This window comes from Podarcis muralis, chromosome 15, assembly GCF_964188315.1.
Source record: "Podarcis muralis chromosome 15, rPodMur119.hap1.1, whole genome shotgun sequence".
Taxonomy (NCBI): Eukaryota; Metazoa; Chordata; class Lepidosauria; order Squamata; family Lacertidae; genus Podarcis; species Podarcis muralis.
In genome coordinates this window covers 31,560,880-31,582,277 of record NC_135669.1, presented here as the reverse complement: position 1 = coordinate 31,582,277, position 21,398 = coordinate 31,560,880, and the positions used below count along the sequence as shown (strand labels likewise).

General features: G+C 45.7%; 1 protein-coding gene across 3 annotated transcripts in view; it reads left to right on the top strand.

Annotated features, from left to right (window-relative positions):
• RFFL (ring finger and FYVE like domain containing E3 ubiquitin protein ligase) overlaps positions 1-21,398 on the top strand; it is a 38,550-nt gene that overhangs the window by 2,060 nt on the left and 15,092 nt on the right. For all 3 annotated transcript variants that reach the window (XM_028707311.2, XM_028707312.2, XM_077919633.1), the window contains exon 2: positions 19,155-19,355. In XM_028707311.2, coding sequence (XP_028563144.2) covers positions 19,170-19,355 — 186 coding nt within the window. In that variant the 5' untranslated portion in view covers positions 19,155-19,169. The remainder of the gene's footprint in view (positions 1-19,154; positions 19,356-21,398) is intronic.

Below are 21,398 nucleotides of genomic sequence, written 5' to 3'. Positions count from 1 at the left end.
TCCTCACTGGCCCTGCCTTGCACCCTCCTCCAGTGTTTTTTCCTGTCTGGAATACTTCCTTGAACTCTGATCTAGTGCAACTCCCTGCAATGCAGGAATCACAGTTTAAGAATCCCTGACGGATGACTATCCAAACTCTTTTTAAAATCCTGTAGTGAAGGAGAGCCATAGACTCATAGAATTGTAAAGTTGGAAGGGACTGTGAGGGTCATCTAGACCAACGCCCTGCAATGCAGGAATCTTCTGCCTGATGTGGGGTTTGGCCCTTGATAAAGAGGATCATGCTCTACCAACTGAGCTATTCACCTTGGTATAATCATAGAATTGTAGAGTTGAAAGGGACCCCAAGGGTCATCTAGTTCAATCCCTATAATACAGGAATCACAGCTAAGGAATCCTTGACAGCCATCCAGTCTCTTGTTTAAGAATTTGAATGGGTTTGGTTGGGAATATTTGTTGGGGGTCACTTAACACTGGGGCTGGATTGTGGATGGTTTTGAGAGTGTTTTGTCCGGGTGGCAGAGCAGGGAAAACTGATTGTAGAAGTACAGATGACCACGAATGTAATCACACCCCAATTCCTCTTGTGGGTTTGTCCAGTGCTTTGCTGTAGTGTTGGCCAACTCTTCTTAAAAACAGGCCATGGATAGGATTTGGTATGTTATGGGAAATCCTTACCCTGGCTATTAATGCAAGATGAAATCACATGATCCTACAAAGAGCATCAGTGTAAATGTCCTTTCCTGCCGCCATAATGTTCTTCTGTACTGTCCTCATTACCTATCCCATTAACTCTCAGGGCCGGCACTATCATTAGACTGACTGAGGCAATTGCCTCAGGTGGCGGATACTGGAGAAGGGCTGCTGCCATTCCTCCTGCCATTCCATTCTTCTTTGTTGGAAATCAAAGCTGGGTGTGCCACAGGCCTATTGTACACCTTCCCCATGCCAAGTTGCTCCCCTTGGGTGCCCTGGAGGAGACTTCCCCTTTGCCGGCATTTGGTTGACGGCCCTCCATCTTGTCCTCAGACGCTTGTGGCAAAATGTCCTGTTTTATGGGCAATGCCTAAGTACAGGAGACAAGACAGTTGAAATAAAGTCCGGGTGTGAATGCATCTTGAGTTGGTGCCAACACCTTTCGTTGCACACTTCTTCAGAGGAAATTGCACTTTCCGTTTTGGGAGCAGATTGAGAACGAAAATGCGTGCTCTACTTTCAGTTTTTAGTAGTAATGCGCAGTGGCAGCTCAGAGAAGTGTGTGCCCTATGAGTCAGCACAGAGTGGTAAATATTGTTTGCTGTGAGAGCTGGAACTCAGTGTGTGGCAATGTAGACTGGAAATGTAGGCTGCTGTCTGCGGCTGATAAGAGTTGTAGTCTCAAAACATATGGAAGGCGTGAGTATGTTGGAAATTAAGGCTATCCATGTGAGTTTGGTAAGTTCTGTGGAAGGGAATTAACACTGTTCTTTGATGATCAGTGGGAACTTCTTTGAGATCCCATATGGAACTCCTTGCCTCTTGACACCAGGCAGGCATCTTCACTATTTGGCACCTCCTTAAAACAAGCCTGCCTAGATATGTAGAATATTGAAAATTTTAAAAATCTGTTATAGCATTGATTTTATTTATTTTTAAAGTTTTAAGTAGTTGTGTTTTCCTGATAATTTTATTGTTTTACTCTCTTTTTTGTATACTGCTTTGAGCTTTTTTCTTTTTTTCACAATCAAGCAGTATATAAATTGTATTAAAGTCTTGCTTCTGTTCATCACGGTATAAATCAAGGCATAGACCTTCCTCACTCTGTTCAGTTGCCCGCTGTCTCAGGCTGTGAAGAGGAAATGTTTGGAGGGACTTTGGACAATGGGGCTGACTCTTGAAAAAAAGAAATTTTAAAAACTGCTTGCTAACCTGTGAGTCAGGTGTGAAATGGCTTTATCTCTCCTGCCACTATCAAAACCTCATGGTTGAATTTGCTCACTGCCCTGCTATATAAGTTGCTGCGCACTTTATTCCTTATGGTGTACTCGCCCATCTGTTGAAGCAGCATTGAGGCAAGTTCTCCACCGTTAAGCTGGTGTGCAGCAGCTTTTTACCGGGAACCGAACACACATCTGTAATTCGCTGTAAAACTGAACATGTTTACATGTAGAAGTGCATGCTGCTGGTGGTGTTTTGGCGTGGGCTTTGCCCTCGGGACCGCTTAATGCACACACTGCGCCGTTGTCCTTTCTCCTGTTCCTGCTGTACATAAATAAGGAACAAGAGGAAATGGCGTTTGGGTTTCAGCAGTCTCTCTTGCTGGGCTTTGGATTGAAAAATACGGTGTTTGTTTACTTGAAGTTATCTTCAACTGCCCAGAAGACGGTGGCATGTTGCCAGGCTCCAGCTAAGGTCAGCATTCAGCCTCTGGTTCAGTCTTGCTTGTTCATTTTCATGGGTAAAGCAGGGGATCCTAAAGGGAAGAGCATCTACTGTACATGTAGACGGTCCCAGGTTCAGTCCCTAGTGGCATCTGCAAGTAGGGCTGAGATTCTCCCTTGCCTGAAACCCTGGAGAGCTGCTGCCAGTCAGTGTAGACAAAAACAGCCTGACTCTGAATAAGACAGCTTCCTACATAGCTTTGGTGGGGCAAAAGGAAGAGCAGGAAGCACAGGAATCAACATGGCTTGGACCCTCCTCTTGATAACAATGGGAACATAATGGCTATGTGGGCCGATGTAGCTCTGACAGTGAATAATGACTTAATTGCTCTGGAGAAACAGGCTCAGAAGCCTTGTTGTGTCTGTAATTGCTGCGCTGCGTACGTGTTTGCTACCTCTGGGGCTGGAACATGGCAATCCCATACAATTTAATGGGTTTCTGAAAGGTAAAGGGGCTTGCGGCAGCAGGGAGCAGGCTGTACACTTCCTCTTTTCTTGTTGCTGCTTGTTGTTGATGGGTCTTCTCTAAAACTTAAATAGCTTCCTTATTATGGAAGGCTGCCGTTCATTCTCTCCATCTCAGAGCTTTGCTGGAGGCCCAGCTCCATTTGGCACCTCCTTGTTTAGAAATTGGTGCCTGAGTTGTGATTTTTATTTTCCTCTTCCCTCCCTCACCTTTTCCCCTTGTGTGTCATGTTTATTTTTAGATTGTAAGCCTGTGGGTAGGGACTGTCTTGTTTTGATTGTATATAAGCCGCTCTGGGAGCCTTTTTGGCTAAAAAGCGGAGTACCAATGTTCTAAATAATTTTTTTGGGGGGTGGATAACCAGGTACTTCTGCTACTGTTGGCTGTGTGTATAACCAGGCACATGACAAGACATTTTAAAGAACATAGATGTGGTAACAGTTGCTTACAGCTTGCATTGAATCAGATCTATGTGATGCCAACCTTTTTGGTACTGCATGTGTACCACACACATACAATTTTATTTACCCAGGCAATTTATTTTGGGACAGACTGGTAGTTCAGGGACAGAGCACCTGCTGTGCATGCAGAAGGAGCAGTGTTTGATTCCTGGCACCTCTTTATTGATTTTATACCCCACCTTTCCTCCCAAGGAGCTTGAGGTGGCATACCTAGTTCTCCTTGCCTCCTCATTTAATCTCCTCAACAACCCTGCGAGGTAGGTTAGGCTGAGAGGCAGTGACTGGCCCCCAAAGTTGCCCAGTGAGCTTCATGACCAAGTGGTGGCTTTGAACCCTGGTTTCCCAAGTCCTAGCCCAACACTCTAACCATCACACCACCACTGACTCTCTTCAGGTAGGGTTGGGAAACCCTGGAGAGCTGCTGCCAGTCAGTGTGGGTTATACTAAAGTAGATGTAGCAGAAGCTTCTCCTGTGCCCGTTTTGAAATGGGGTGCTTGCTCAAAGCATATGGTCTCAACAAGCAAATGGAAGAGTGAACAAGGAATTTATGGGAAGTGGAAGAAATTTAGAAAACCTCCACAATTAGGGTCCCCCCCTTCTAATTTCATCCCACCCGTTCTGCCGCTTCCATCTGCCTGCCTGACCTCACTCACCTGAGCTATAAACTGGACAGATCCTTGCTTTAAAGTGTCATTCCCTTGTGGTAATGTCCTGGGGGTGGAGTGGAGCTTTGTGTATATGGTCAATTTACTTAGGGCTCATAGGAGCGCCTTAATTATTATAAGCTCTGACTTGTTTAAAAGTTTTTTAAAAATGGGTGGGGAATCGGACTGAAATGAGTTGAAACTGAAGCAGGGTGGGGGGCTTGAGAGGATTAACATTCCTAAGTGTGTTTTCTTGGAGTGGACTTTACTCTTCTAATGGGTGTAGGATTGCATCTCAGATTATCATAAAATGAGGTGCTGGATCAGGTCAATGCATCCTGTTCTCATTGTGGCCAACCAGATTCTGTGGGAAATAGGCAGGCAGGATTTGAGCACAAGAGCCCTCTCCCCTCCTGTGGTTTCCAGCAACTGGAATTCAGAAGCATTAATGTGGAGGTGTAGAGTCCACAGTGTAGAGTCCACCATGTTTACCACATTTTATAACCCACCTGTCCCCACAATTATTTAGTTATTACATTTTTATACAACATTTTCTTCCAAGGAGCTCAAGGTGGTATACATGGTCCCCCTGCCCCACCATTTCTTCCTCGCAAAAACCCTGTGAAGCTGAGAGAGGATGACTTGACAAGGTCACCTAGTGAGCTTTGTGGCTGCGTGATGATTCGAACTCTGGCTTCCCAGATCATAGTCCAACACCCTAACACCACACTGGCTCTCATTTTTAGCACCAAATCTTGGCATCTGTTGTTTCAGTACACAGAAGCGTTGGAATCTTAGCTTTGGCTTGTCTGGAAAGAATCTGTGATGTGCCCTGCTTATGAAACAGCAAGAGGTCATTTTCCTGGAGTTGAATCTGATGATACGGTCACTTTCAAGTGTGACATCCTTTGCTGATCTGAACCTTGCTAGCCCCATCTGAATTGCACTGGAATCAAAGAGCAGGTCTTGATGCTTGTCTCTGCACCTGCCATCCCATCCAGTTGTATCTTTTCCAAATTTTTTTTTACATGCACAAGCTTGTATCATCATTTAGATATTGTTATGGGTTGGGGGGGGGCAGATCCCCCTAAATTGCTGGATGCCAGATCCTCCCCCATAATTCCTGGATTTAGTAAGAGTCAGATCTGATTAAACTTTACCAAGCACTGAAACCCCCTAGATTTAGTTATGCAAGTCAGCTCTGCAGAGCTGGCTGATGGGCCATTAGCAGGGGACAAAAGCCGCTGATGGCCCATCCAGGAAACCATCAGAGGGCAAGACTGTCAGGCAACCTCAGCGCCTGCTTAGGACTTGCTGATCGTATGGTCGGCGGTTCGAATCCCCATGGCGGGGTGAGCTCCCGTCTTTCGGTCCCAGCTCCTGCCCACCTAGCAGTTCGAAAGCACCCTTAAGTGCAAGTAGATAAATAGGTACCGCTTTATAGCGGGAAGGTAAACGGCGTTTCCGTGTGCTGCTCTGGTGCTGGTTCGCCAGAGCAGCTTCGTCACGCTGGCCACGTGACCCGGAAGTGTCTGCGGACAGCGCTGGCTCCCGGCCTCTAGAGTGAGATGAGCGCACAACCCTAGAGTCTGTCAAGACTGGCCCGTACGGGCAGGGGTACCTTTACCTTTAGTAGGCTGGGGGGAGGTCCTTAGCAGTAAGAAGGAGAGGGAGGGGCAGAACTCTCTGTGAGCTGGGCATGACAGGCTGGAACTAAGAGACACAGAGGATGGCTTTTTGCTGTCTGTTGAATCCAGTGCTGCCCTTAAGACCCTAATAGGATGTCAGTGCTCTACAATTGCTCCATCTGGACTGAGGTTGTATATATGTGTAAATAAAACCATATATCGTAAAGACACCACAATCCCTGCTGTGCCTAATTTCTGAAAGAAACGCAAACCATGGCTAAGCACCAGGACCTCCTGGAATCTCACATGGCTTGGAGATTGGGGTGGCATGCAACAATATTTTAAGATTATCTCATACTTAAGATGAGTATCATGTTGCTTTGAACACATCAAGCTGCTTTATTCCAAATAAGCCCTGATTCAGTAGCTGTTGCTGGCCTTATCTCTCATTAATTAGCTTAATCCCCTTCTAAAGCCCTCCAGGTTGGAAGTCATTAGTGCGTTCATTTCTACAAGATAGCCCAAGATGGCTCTCCAAGGCCTGTGGGCAGAGAGAGAGAACAAAGGAACACAGGAAGCTTCCTTATCGGAAGTCAGACCATTGCTCCATCTAGGTCAGTATATTGTGTACAGTGCAGTGTAGCCTCTACACTGACCAGCAGTGGCTCCTCAGTTTCGGACAGGAAGGAGATGCTGGTGGGGATTGAACCTGGGACCTTGTGCATGCAAGGCAGACACTCTACCACTGAGCTATAGTCCTTTCCCAAGAAAGAGAAAGAGATGTCTTTCAATCCTTACCACCATTTAACTGAATATACCAGGGCTTACACCCCACAACAACATATGAGGTAGGTTAGGCTGAGAGGCAGCTACTGGCCCAAGGGGCACCTAGTGAGCTTCAAGTGAGGATTCAAACCCTGATCTCCCAGGTCCTAGTCTGACACTCTAATACAGGGGTCAGCAAACTTTTTCAGCAGGGGGCCAGTCCACTGTCCATCACACCTTGTGTGGGGCTGGACTATATTTTGGAGAGAAAAAATGAACAAATTCCTATGCCCCACAAATAACCCAGAGATGCATTTTAAATAAAAGGGCACATTCCACTCATGTAAAAACACGCTGATTCCACGACCGTCCGTGGGCCGGATTTAGAAGGTGATTGGGCCAGATCTGGCCCCTGGGCCTTAGTTTGCCTACCCATGCTTTAACAGCTACTTCACACTGAGAATCCAGTCTTGCTACCTGACATAATTATTTTTCAACAAGTGCAACCAGAGATTGAACCCTAGTCTGTTTCTGTGTGCAAAGCATGAGTGTGCTGGATCCGAACTGGGGTCCTTGTCACTGAGCCACAGCCCCCTAGAAGCAATCACTCATCAGCATTCCCTATACAGAGTTGCCCTTATCAACCGTTGCCGGTACTTGTCCTCATCCCCCCCCCCAGCCCTGTTCCCAGGATGGGTCTTGTATCATGCATATCACCTTGAGCCCTTTTCTTCTTCATTTCTGTGTCTTGGGCAACCTGCTGAGCACTTGAATTCCTAGAGTGGGAGAGGGTTGTGGGTAGTGTTAACTGCTTCTGATGCCAGGCAAACCCAGTTGCATCTGTGTTAAAAATCCTGGGTCGCACAGCATATTTCTGCTGGGCATATTAGACTCCGACATGGCAAGTCAAAATAAGAGAGTATTCCTGTATGCAACATCGGAAGCGAGAATCTTAATTGCAAAAAATTGGAAAAAAGAGATAGTACCAACAAAAAAGAGTGGCAAGATAAATTATTTGATTACCTTGAATTGGCCAAAATGACGGATACAATTAGGGGACAATCTAAACAAACATTCCAAAAAGAATGGGGAAAATATAGAGATTATCTAAAAAAGCAGTGTCCTAAAATCAATACCTGGACTTGCTTTGAGTAATTCTTGCAGCAAAACAAAATATGGTGTAAACATATAAAATATAGAGAAAAGTAGGAAAAAGGAAATGAGAGAGAAACAGTTTACCAAATATGAAATTAGACCTGTGTTGAGGACGAAGGAAGTCAATTAGAAAAGAATAAGAATTGAAATATGGATAGACGCTTATTATTTGTTTTGTATCTATTTGTATTTTTTTTTAATTTAACAAAATTGATGAACTTGATCCAATGATATCAGCTATTCAAGACCTTATAGCCATTTACACCTCTGGCGCCCCCTTGCTCCTTAGCACCCCCCCCAGGAGATGGTACTGCCATGGGCGTAGCCAAGGGGAGGCAGCTGCTTCCCCTAGGTCAAATAAAACAATATAAATACTTAATCAACTGACCAATCACGCTGGTCTTGAACCCCAACAAAAGTCCTGCCCCCCTCAACCAAGCCCTGCCTCCGTAACAAAAATCCTGGCTATGCCCATGAGTACTGCCCATTTTTGGAACCACTGATCTATTCCTTGGACTTTGGCCCTCGTCCAGCAAGCTTTTCTCACGATGGCCAGCGATGTCTCTGGGAAGCCTGCAAGGAAGAGCAGTGTGCGACAGCACATGCAATTCATAACAACTGATATTCAGAGGGATGCTGCCTCCTACCTTCACACTGCTGGCTTTTACCCTCTCTGATAGAGTCCCACCCTCCTACTTCAGGGAAGGTGGGAGATGGACGGAAGAAAAGGTCCCCCACATGTCTGGCTTCTCTGGAGTTTCCAGGGATTGAATTTGGGTCCTTTTGCCTGCAAAGCCAGGGACGCTCTGTCCCTGAGCTATGCCCCTATTTCTATGCAAAGTCCTTCGGCTGTCACTGTATTGCATAAGATGCACCTCAGCAGGTTTCTAGCTTTGAGAATGAGGAGTGCCTGAAACCCCAGGAGCAGTTGATAAAGTTGAGTCTTCTTAATTTGTAGGGTGGGTGTGATGACCAAAATGATGCTTGGCTGCAGAGAGGCTTTTCATGAGAGCTTGTTTTGGTAGATAAAGAAAGCAGTGGGTGGGTGGCTGTGCATGCGTGCCTGGAGGGTTCCTTGCCTGTGTTCCAGCTGTTCCCAGTTGTGGGAGATTCTGAAAGGAGCCTTCTATGACCGCTCAAGCCAACGGGACTATTTATCTTAAGGCAAAAGGCACAAACTGTCTGCAGACAGTTTGCCAGTATGATGTTTTGAATTGTCGTGGCTTTCAAAACTGACCAGTGCTGAGGTTTTGTGGGAAGTGAGGGTGGCCTAGGGTTGTTTGCAAAATGCTTGGATCCCATCACCACTTTTCACGCTGAATAAACATGGGTGTGCCAGTGGGACTGTTTTGCAGTTTAGCAAGTCTGAGGTGTGCAAGTGAGGTTTTTTACGGGTGTACCCAGAACGGAGCACATGATGAAAAATGTTTCCTTTTGGCATCTGGTGGCTGAAAGATGAATGCTGTCAGTTGTGAGGAGAGCCTGTTTGTTTCTAATTTGTTTTAAAGTTGTTGTTGGTGGGTTTTTTTACTGCCCTGGGCAAATCCAATAAATATAATGTGTATTATACATTGGAAGAGCCTTAGTGTATCAGGCAGATGGACCCCTCGTTCAGCAACGTGCTTTTTGTGATTGCCCACCACACACTAATAGCCTGCTATTACAGCATGAAGGTAACCCTCATCTGTATATCCTCAGAGTCCAATAGTGAGATTGACTGCCTCTGAATTTGAAGGCTCCTTTCCTTGGTCCTTGTGCTTAATAGCTGCTGATAGGCATGTGTCCTGCAAATTATCTAATTAATCCTAGCTGGATCAGACCAAAGGCCGATCTCAGCTTTGCTCAACCTAGTGCCTTCTTAATGTTGTTGGACTCCAACTTCCCTCAGCTCCAGCCAGCATGGGCAATGGTTGAGGATGCTTTGGAGCATGGGTAGGCAAACTAAGGCCCGGGGCCCGGATCCGGCCCAGTCACCTTCTAAATCCAGCCCGTGTATGGTCCAGGAATCTGTGTGTTTTTACATTAGAATGTGCCCTTTTATTTAAAATGCATCTCTGGGTTATTTGTGGGGCATAGGAATTCGTTCATTTTTTTCTTCAAAATATAGTCTGGCCCCCCACAAGGTGTGAGGGACAGTGGACCGGCCCCCTGCTGAAAAAGTTTGCTGACCCTTGCTTTGGAGTCTGAAATTCCAAAGGGCTCAGCTTCCATAGTTGGAGGCAGCAGTGCTTCTGATTCCCCATTGTTGGAAGCCACAGGAGGGGAGAGGGCTCTTTTGCTTGGATCCTGCTTGTGGGTTTCCCATTGGGCCATCTGGTTGGTCTCTGTGAGAACAGGTTGCTGGACTAGATGGGTCATTGGCCTGATCCAGGAGGCTCTTTTTAGGCTCTTATGTGCTACTCCTACTATACTGCTGTTAGTGGCTGCCAACCAGGGGAAAATAAAAATATCATTGGGGAGAAATCTGCATGGAACGGGGAAACGAGGGTTCAGCTTTCTCCTCCCTGCTGCCCCTGCCTTCATAGGCAGTTGGGGGGGCTCCCTAGTTTTGACAGGCTACTTCTGCTTCTTCATCTAGCTTGGCCTTTAGCATTGCAAGCTGCATGTTCTTTAAAATTATTTTTTAAATAAACAAGTGCACAGGTTGCAGCTCATAAAATCTACAACAAAGGATCATTCAAAGGATCATTGTGCTTTGTAATCTTAGTTTATAATTTTTTTATTATGCTTTGGAAACTTGTTTCATAGTTTTCCTTAATTTTTATGTATGCTTGCTCTTCACTTAGATTTTCTTACAGGAAGTATTCTATCTATATCTATATCTATATCTATATCTATATCTATATCTATATCTATATCTATATCTATATCTATATCTATCTATATCTATCTATCTATCTATCTATCTATCTATCTATCTATCTATCTATCTATCATCATCTCTGTTATATATGAACACCTCTTTTCATTGGAAAGAGGTTGGTGTGTGGGAATTAGCAGACCTGAGTCTCAACCATTTGTATAAAATAAGCAGTGAAGCATAATATTCTCCCCCACCCCGAGTGCTCCCTTTTATGGCCGGCCGTCCTTCTGTTCTCCTGGGTTGTTTCATGCCCACTTGCGTAAACCGGGACCTTTGTCTCAGGACAATATGTTCTGGTTGGCAAAGAATTCTCATAAAGAGTCTGCTTTGGTGGAGGAAAGCATACAAGGAGCAGATGCAGGCATTTATGTATGCGGATAATAAGCAGATCTGCGTTTATGGGAACAGTAAGCATGGTGTTCTACAGAGTTGATCTGTGCTGAGTTGTGCTCCATTTAACTTGCAATCTCCTCCTCTGGCTTGCTGCTCTTGCAGAAGAACTTAAGAGCTTCCTGGATCAGGCCAACGGCCCACCCAGTCCAGTACCCTGTTCTCACAGTGGCCAGCCAGATGCCTGTGGGAAACCTCTCACGAATGCATCCTCAACAGTCTTCCGCATACAAACCTCGCTCTCCAGCATTCCCACCAACCACACAGATAAGACAACTAATCCCCAACCAGCAATTAGTTGCAAAAAAATTCTGGACAGCCTTAAGCTTTATCTCAACCAGCTCACTCACCCACTGCCATCTAGGCTTTTGCTTGATACCCTATTTACAGAGCATTCTCAGGTGCTAAACTTAAGATGACAGCAAGGCCCAGATCGGTGCCACCACACTCCAGCACTGACCCTGTGGGGTTGCTCAGTAGTGTTGTAAACAAAAATTGCCCTTTTCCCTTATGGGGTATCCAAGAGCTCATATAGAGTCCTTACGTAGGTTCCTTATTGGTAGGAGAAAATAACAGAGGCCAACCAGAGAATATTGAGAAGCAAAGCAGCTGGTAAGCCTGATCTTTATCGATCTGTTGCAACAGGGTGCTCTCCTCACCCGCAGGAGAGAGGAGGAACCCAGAAAAATGGCGCTCAAGGCCTTATAAAGACTTTTGAAATTGCCACCCTGTAGATCAAGACCACCCCCAGAAACATCATACATACATCACAGAAGTGGTGTAACCTAAGACCACCCTCCAGATACATCATACCTACATCACAAAAAAGGTGGTCTAAAACAGAAATTTGAATGTTGTTTTTCTCCTGTCATTGTTTATCTCCTGTCTGGCAGGTTACTTGATTGGATTGCCTGGGGAGCCTGGCCAGTCTTTTGTAATGATAAATACTTAGTTTCTGGGCCAGGTCACAGGCTCACACCCTATTCATATCTTAAATGTGCCCTTAAGACAGGATTTGTGTGGAAAGAGACAATGGGGAGGTTTCCCACTTTGACCTTGCAGAGAAAACATTTGCTCAGTTTAGGAATCAAAATGGTTCCAGGTTGGTCTTCCTGTGCGGATCTATGTACTTGCTTGGTTGGTACGCTTATGAACATTACCATATATCTAAGACCTCAAAATTCCTATCACAGTAGCAACAGACATCCTATTCCTCCCCTCTTCCCATCTCTGCCTTCCCACCACCTGTGTAGGTGTCACATAGGGAAAGGGATGCAGGATTTCCACGGCACAAAATATGTGGCTAGTGCTGTCCTACCTCACAGGGTTGTTGGTTCGCTGTGCCTTTGGGCACTGCTTAAGATATCATAACCCTGACATTGTCAGTGGCGCCTGACATTAAGGAGCAGGTTTTCCTCTGTGTTTGGATACAACTGGACGCTATTTTGAATTAAGACAGTGAACTTGCAAAACCACTTGTGTTCAAGCGCTGATTTCAGAGCTGCACTGAGCTTTGGGCTTCTTAGAATGTTTAAGGAGAGCTTGCTGGATCAGGCCAGTGGCCCATCTAGCCCGGCTTCTTGCTCTCACAGTGGCCAAGCAAATAAGGATTTGAACACAAAGAGCTGTCTCCCCTCCTGTGGCTTCCAGCAACAGAAGCATTGCTGCCTCCAACCGTGGAGGCAGAGCATAGCCATTGTGGCTAGTAGCCTTTGATAGCCCTCTGCACCGTGCGCTTGCCTGATCCTTGCTCTTTAACGAACCTTTCCCAACTCTACAATAACCTTTTTGAGGTGAGGTGACCAGAACTGAACACAGAATTCCCAAGGCATCCCAGGTGTGAGTCTGCTTTTGTGTACAGCGGTACCTCGGATTAAGTACTTAATTCGTTCCGGAAGTCCATTCTTAACCTGAAACTGTTCTTAACCTGAAGCACCACTTTAGCTAATGGGGTCTCCCGCTACTGCCACGCTGCTGGAGCATGATTTCTGAATTTCTCATCCTGAAGCAAAGTTCTTAACCCGAGGTACTATTTCTGGGTTGGTGGAGTCTGTAACCTGAAGCGTATGTAACCCGTGGTACCACTGTATAGAAAAAGTACTTGTAGCGGCCAGCCTGCAAAAGGACTGTGCCGGATGGGAATATTTTTAAGCGGCAGAGTGATTCATATTCTAAAAAAGAAAGAAAGAAGAAGTTTCGTTTTATTTGGAGGATGTGTTGAAAGGGGCTTTCCCGTGGGGTGTGTGAGAATTAAGGAGGTGTCTTACAGCAATTTGTTGGGCTTCCTTTGACCTGGTTAAGACATACCTTTTCCTTGTTAATTTGTAACTCACACTGTCCCTGCGATGCTGAGTCACCCTAATTCCAGCGCGGAAAACCTACTTGTGATCAAACTCCACGTGGATACAGGAAATGCTAATGAACAGTGTGAGGAAAGCATAGCGGTCTTGGGTCCAGGCAGACGCAGTAGATGAGGAAGCAGCAATTCCAAACAATGTTTATCTCTTTGCTGGTGATATAATTCTGCTGGTGAATGCTAACTAGTGTTGTAAATAAAAAATTGCCCTTTTCCCTTATGGGGTATCCAAGAGCCCATATAGAGTCCTTACATATGTTCCCTATTGGTAGGAGAAGATAACAGAGGCCAACCAGAGAATATCGAGAAGCAAAGCAGCTAGTAAGCTTGATCTTTATTGATCTGTTGCAACAGGGTGCTCCCCTCACATGCAGGAGAGGAGGAGGAACCCAGAAAAATGTCATGCAAGGCTTTATAAAGACTTTTGAAATTGCCACCCTTGTTAATTTGTAACTTGTAATTTGATCAAGACCACCCCCAGAAACATCATACATACATCACAGAAGGGGTGTAACCTAAGACCACCCCCCAGATACATCATACCTACATCACAGAAAAGGCGGTCTTAAAACAAAAATTTGAATGTTGTTTTTCTCCTGTTATTGTTACTTGATTGGCAGGTTACTTGATTGGATTGCCTGGGGAGCCTGGCCATTCTTTTGTAGTGATAAATACTTAGTTCCTGGGCCAGGTCGCGGGCTCACACCCTATTCATATCTTAAATGTGCCCTTAAGACAGGAATTGTGATGAAAGAGACAATGGGGAGGTTTCCCACTTTGACCTTGTAGAGAAAACATTTACTCAGTTTAGGAATCAAAATGGTTCCAGGTTGGTCTTCCTGTGCTGATCTGTGTATGTGCTTGATTGGTACACTTATGAACATTTAACATATATCTAAGACCTCAAAATTCCTATCGCGCTAGCAGCAACATGGGTTCTATTCGTTTATCTGCACTTTTTCTTCCTGACCTTGCCTCAACAGCACTTCCAATGGTGCAAAAGCTGCCCAGAAAAATTGCTTTATGCATTCAAAGGGTAGTAGGTCATGCGGGCTGAGCAGGGGAGCAAAAGGCTGTTCTCAGAGAACTGGGGAGGGAGACCTCAGCAGCGTAGTCTAGACCAACCTTTCCCAACCAGGTGCTCTCCAGGTGTTTCAGACTACAACTCCCATCAACCCCAGCCAGCTTGGCCTGGGTTCTCAGCATTGTATGTCCATCTGATGGGAGTTGTGCTAGATTGGAGAAGGCTGTGGATAGGTTTATTTCTGAACTCCTTAAGCCTTGGACTCTGGGTCTTGTTACCGTTTTTCGCCCAAATTCTTAGCTTCCTGTGCTGTGCTGGGTGAGTCATCTGACCTTTGTATATTTGGTCTTCCCCGACAAAAAAAGAAAAGAAAAAACTATTTCCTTTCTGTAACTTTCACTACTGACTCAATGCTTTGAGAACTGGACCACTGTGGAACATTATCCCTTTAAAAAAAGCAAAAAAACCTAACTTTGAAAGAAGAGTTTCTCTAAATAACCCTGCCAGGATTTTTCCAAGTTTCAGGAAATGAATATTTGGTTAGGAGAGTGTGGCTGACTGCTGGCAGAAAACAAACTTGGTACAAGGTACAAAACACACACACACTACTTCTTTGGCGATCACTCGTAGCAGAGTAAGATTGTCTTCCATGAACATGGTCTAAGCAGTGAGTCTGTAAGTGACTGTGGAGGCCAATTCTGGATCCACACATCCTTCCACAGTGGGGACATAGGTTTCCGGGCGGAAGTTGATCATGGTGAGGGTTTACGAAACATGTCTTCCTCTTCGTTTCTCCCTTTTGTCCTGAGCTGAGCATCTTCAAAGTCCATGGCATTATGCTGCACCAACAAGCACTAAACAACCCCTCTGCAGCACCACAAATCCAACTAAATGGTGTAACATTGGAAAGTGTCAATCACTTCTACGTGGGCATCCAGTGTTGATGCATAAGCGCTTAGAATAGTAGCCTGTTGGTTTTTGGTGAGTTTTATGTGAAGGGTTGAAAGTTGCTCATTAATGTTGGTAGGGACTTCTAACAAGAGCTTCGCAAGATCGTTTTTTATAGCGAAGCCTACGCCCATGTATTCAATGTTCTTGTTAAAAAAAAAAACCTTTTCCAGTAGAACATGTAGCCTCCTTTTTCTTCCTTCAGTTGTTCCTCTCCTGCTCTTTGAGTTTCTTGAAGCGCTGCAGTATCAATGTTAAAACGTTACAGCTCTCTTGCAATGATGGCAGTTCTGCGTTTGGGATCCTCATTATCTGTGTTATCCAACAAAGTCCATATGTCCCATGTTCCAAAGTTCAATTGTATTTTATGACTGCTGGATAGTGACTCCACTGGGAGCAGTAATTCAGTTAGGGCAGGCATAGGCAAACTCTGCTCTTCAGCTGTTTTGAGACTACAATTCCCATCATCCCTGACCACTGGTCCTGTTAGCTAGGGGTGATGGGAGTTGTAGTCCCAAAACGTCTGGAGGGCCGAGTTTGCATATGCCTGAATTGGGGGGAAAGGGAGGCAGAGTATTTTTTAGGGCACCTTTTCTAGCCCCTCCCCCTTTCCAGGGGTTCATGACTAGGGGCTTCCATATTTCACGTTCCTGCCCCTGTTACTATTGGCCGATCACCATGGAACTTTTGGGTTTGGGAAGAGATTTTGGAAGAGGCCTGTGTGTGAATTTGTTTTATGTGTGTAGATCAGTGCACACTGACCAACGCAGAATCTTTGCAGCTCTTATTTTGATGGCATGAGTATCACAATGACTGGTAGATTCTTATCTGCTGCAGCCTTCACCCGCCTTCACAGCCGTTGTAACATGCCACTTGTTATCTTCTTCCTGTTCTGCCGTTGAGGACTTCTTGGATCATTCATGGTTAGCTCCTCCCCTTTGACCTTACCGCCTTGGATCATCTGCTGGGAGTACGAGACTCCCGATGGCTTCGGTCACAAGGCTCATGGTCACAAGGGTCATAGGATTGTGCAAGCCCACTCACCCCGACAAGGTGATGATCCAGCGAGTGAGACAACACACACACACACACACACACACACACACACACACACACACTGCTAGGTTTTAATTTCTGCTGTCTTCTAAAGTGGTTAATGTTAATGTTTATATGCCACCTTTGAGGCACAGAAGACACCCCAAGGCAGCTCATAAGCAATGCAAATACAGCACAGTGTAATCAGACTAAATCTTAAAATACATCCCTTTTCCTGCCGAAAAAGCAACAGATTATTCCCCAGAGAAATTCTCTCCCTCATTCTGGGTGTCTTTTTTCTTTTTCATCTCTCCGGTGGCAATTTAAGAATTTTGGGACAGCCCTTTAATTATATGTATTGTCATTAAATGCCTTGTTTACACCAGCTTCTGCACAGCCTAGGTGCCCTCCAGATATTTTGGGGATACAGTTCCCATTGTCCCCAGTCAGCATCACTCAATGATGCTGAGTCTACTGGGATCATGGCTGTGATGGCTGGGGGTGACTGGAGATGTACCCCCAAAACATCTGGAAGGTGCATAGGTTGGCAAAGGCCTTTATAGCAGCTTAGAATAATAGAATTGTAGAGTTGGAAGGGACCCCAGGGGCCATCCAGTCTAACTCCCTGCAATGCAGGAGTTGCAGTTAAATAATCCCTGACAGATGGCCACCCAACCTCTGTTCAAAAACCTCCAGTGAAGGAGAGCCCACCACCTTCCAAGGGAGTCGGTTCCACCGTCAAACAACTCTAAGTTCTTCTATGTTTAGTCAGAATCTTCTTCCTTGTCATTTGAAGCTATGAGCTTGGTTCCTACCCTCTGGAGCAGCAGAAAACAAGCTTGCTCCACACCCTGGAACATCCTAGTGTCGATTGTGAGCACCCCTGACACTGACGAGTTTTGCAGTTCTGAACATCTGCCCACCAATTGTGTGTGTAGTCTAGCTGCTGAAGCTTCCCACTTCTTTGAGTCCTCCTAGTGGGATTTACTGAGCTCTGTTAACTTTGGTTCAGCCATCAGTTCGGAAGTAACCGTCACTTTTTTTTGGCAGTGGCGCCTGCCAGACCTGTCATCGTGTCTTGCCAGCTTATCCCTCATTAGCAAACGGTTTTGGGCAGTTTCCCAAGCACTTGAGGCTTCCTATTGGAATTGTTGCTGAAGGAATGGCAGTGTCTGAGGGGGGCGGGCAGGCTTCTCTGTGACTGGCGGGAGTTCCCTTGCTTTTCCTGAGCCCAAATGAAAGAGGGACTTCGCCAAATCGTTCCCCGAACGACCCGTTGGAGCACTTTTTCTTCTTCTGATTTTGTTAGCTTTACTAGCAATCCAAAAGTGCAGTGTCAGGGAATTACATCATACCATATACAAAGCAAGCAAGCAAGCAAGCAAGCAAGCAAGCAAGGAATAAATCATAAGAGCAGTAAATGGGGACACACTAATACGAATTGAGGCATCCATATTTCCTGAGCTGTGTGGCTGGTGAATGTGGAGCATCTAAGTCTGAACCATAGGAAATAAAATCCTACCAGATGACATAATAGCATCCTCCATTCCTTTTCTGCAGTGGCTCCCTGTCTGTGGAATGTTCTCCCCAGGGAGATTCGCCTGGCACCTTCATTATACATCTTTAAGTGCCAGGCAATAACATTCCTCTTTAACCAGGCGTTTGGTTGATTTGATTGATATCCTATGCCCTTTTAAAATGTGTTGGGGGGGGGCGGTGGCTATTTGGTTGTTGTTGTTTTTATTTTGATTATGTATTTTCTGGTTTTATATAGAGTGGCATATCATCATCATCATCACCATTATTATTATTATTATATCCCCTTGGAACATGCAGTTTCAATGTGACTTTTTATGCAACAGCCAAAGTCCCATGCATTCTTAAACTGCAAAGGTAAATGTAGATTTTTCAAGGGTTATTTAAATCCAACTGCAGCTAACATCCACATCTAAAGCTCTTTAGTACATTCAGCTATGACATTGGAGTACAGTGGTACCTTGGGTTACAAACACCTTGGGTTACAAACACTTCAGGTTACAGACTCCGCTAACCCGGAAGTAGTACCTTGGGTTAAGAACTTTACCTCTGGATGAGAACAGAAGTCGTGCGGCGGCAGCAGGAGGCCCCATTAGCTAAAGTGGTACCTCAGGTTAAGAACGGTTTCAGGTTAAGAATGGACCTCCGGAATGAATTAAGTTTGTAACCAGAGGTACCACTGTACTTAAGAAGATAAGAAGAATCAGGCCAATGGCCGATGGTCTGTCTAGGCCAGCATCTTGTTCATACAGTAGCCAACTAGATTCCCGGGGGAAACCCACAAGCAGAACCCAAGCGCAAGAGCACTGCCCAGCAACTGGTATTCAGAAGCATTACCGCCCCTTGACTGTGGAGGCCGAGCATAACCATTATGGCTAGTAGCCATTGATAGCCCACTCCTACATGAATTTGTCCTCAAGCCATCCGTGTTGGTGAGACAGAGTTCCACCATTTAATCATGTGCCCTGTGAATAAGTGCTTTCTTTCAAAGGAAAGTGCATGCTGCCATAGAAGGAACACTTTAAAAAGTGTTCTGCTGTTGTGGAACAGATGTCAGCTGGGAGATGCTGCTGTTTCTCTTTGGATAAATCCTGACAAAAAAACAACAAGTCAAGATTCCTCGCATGTAGAAAATTAGCATGTTGGAGGCAAGGGGTTTTCCCGGCATGCTCTGGCACGTGTGTTTCCATCTGTCTGTGCAGTGAAGTAACATTCTGTCTCGTAAGCCTTCCTCCGCCTTGCACTCTGAACTGGTCCCATCCAGAAACGGGCTCACCTCTCCTGCTTTTGTGAGAGCAAGGGCATTCTTATCTCCCTGCAAAGCAAAAAAACGATTGGCTGCTCTCAGAAATGTGCATTGTGCTGCCCTCCTTCCTACTCCCCAGGCTTTTTTTGTTTGAAGAAACCGGCTTTCTTAACTCAGTTGACTGATCTTGGCTTTCATTTCCCACCCCCCCTCCAGTTCTAACCATTTATCATGTGGGCGACATGCTGCAACTGGTTTTGCCTGAACGGGCAGCCCGAGGACATCCAGCACCGCCCGCAGCAGGGGACCCGCGCGCAAGCCTACGCCAACGCCGGCTACAGCTCCTTCCCTTCGCCCACCGGCCCTGAGCAGGGCTGCAAAGGCTGTGGGGCCCGTTTCAGCAACGCCACCCTTAAGGTGAGTGGGGTGTCCTGCTCCACATTGGGAGCCCATGGTGGGAACCTGCTCTAGTTCTCTTACTGTGTTTCATGGGAATTGTGTCGGGGTTTTGCATATTAAGCGGTATATAAGTAGTATTTGTGATGAGGACAAACGACCACGTCAGCTCACAATGCTGCGCTTAGAGGGCAGAGTGGACAGGTGCGCAATGAGCTGGAACACAACCCCCTTGCATATGGGGAGTTGCCTGTATATATACTTTGTTGTGATTGATTGCATTTTTTGTAATTGTAAGAAAAAATATTTTGTATTGCACATTTTACATGGTTATAACCCATGGGACCTTAGGGTGATGGGAAAGTAATTATTTTTGTTATTAATAATAATATTGATGAGAAGTTGAATGGACACTTGAGAGAGAGAGCTTCCAACAGAGCTTAACTTGTGAATCTTGGGTTATTAGATTGTTGTTTTTATTTTTATATGTACTTTATGGTTTTATATTCTGATTTTTATCCTGTGAACTGCCCTGACCCCTGCAGGTATAGGGCTATATATAAATTCAAATAACAACAACAGCAACAGCTTACTGTGACAAGCTGAGGTGGTGGCCCCTGCCTGCTGAGACGGCTTTTTAAAAGGTTGGGTGCAGGAGGGATTAGACAAATTCAGGAAAGAGGTTTAGCCCCGCTAGGAAAGTGGAGCCTCCACATTTAAAGGCACTGTACCTCTGAATACTGGAGAGCAGCAGCAGGGGCCTGCCAGCGGACTTCAATGAAAGTCACCAGCTGGCCAGTCTAGAAAACTGGGGTTCTAGAAGGATCCCAACAGGTGACTCTCATAGGCATAATTTCCTTTGAAGTCACTGTGGGGCTGATTCAGGGTCAGCCCAGGGCTGGCTGTAGCCATTTGCATAAGCCAGAGTTGGAAAAAAATCAAAGCCTGCCATTCCTGTGCTGGTGGGAGTCCAAAGCATCTGGAGTGAACACCAGGTTAGGGGAGGCTGTTTTAAAACAGCAGGTTCAAGAGCCCCCTTATTCTCTCCTGTCCCCAAACCTGCACATTTTGTTCCAAACGTGCACATTTGTGTCGCACAGAAATGCCTGCGGTGGAAGCGTATGTTTCCCTGCACAGTCTGGTTTTTCCTTGTATTGCAGGCTTAAGTTCTGGCACGCTTGAGTCACCCTGGGGGCGGGTACGGAGGAGGAAAGGCATTTTCTCACTCGGAGAAGTCCATTTAAATGAGGAGGGGTTTTCTTCTCCTGGGAAGTCTTCCGTTCGGGTGGCAGGAGGCCAGCCTTTCAGAGTCTCAGAAAGCATCTGACCTCCTGCACGTTCTTGGATGGAAAAATGGCAAGGGAAAGGGAGGCGGATGTGGAGCCTTTGTATGGAATGTGTGTGCACTTGTGTGCTTGTGTACACACACACAACTCCTTTACACAGAAAGCTTCCCAACCATCCTGAGTTAGTTTCCAACAGCTCACCAGGTTTAACCCTTGGTTTGCCTAACTGCCATCATAGCAATGCCCCCCTTGCTCCCCAAAGATCTTGCCATGCTTTTGTGAATAATGAATAATGTTGCCCGACTTTTGACTCTGGACTTATTTCCCTGAAAGTTAATTGCTTGAACTTTTATAAACACACTGGCCACACCTTCCAATATAGGACCTCTTTTCTTATATCTTACTATTTCTTCTTTTTAATGGCATTTAGTATAATTTTAATCCTCTGCTTAATCCTAGCAGAGAAGAGCAGAATATCCAGTTGCCCCCACTCCCGCCCCAGCTTTTACTTTATGAATAACCCTGCGAGGTAGATCCGGCTGAGTCTGTGATGTCGTAGGAAAATATACATAGTTCCACCCTCCTCATTTCATCCCCACAACAACCCTGTGAGGTAGACCAGGCTGAGAGGCAGTGACTGCCCTGGTCCCCTCATGAGCTACGGCTCCTCCCCTACATGTAAACTCTTCCTGGGTTGGGGTACTAGATGCGGAGGTGACTTGGGACAGACAGGACTTCTGGGATGTGGGAAGTCTTGAGGAGGTCGATCGAGTGAATT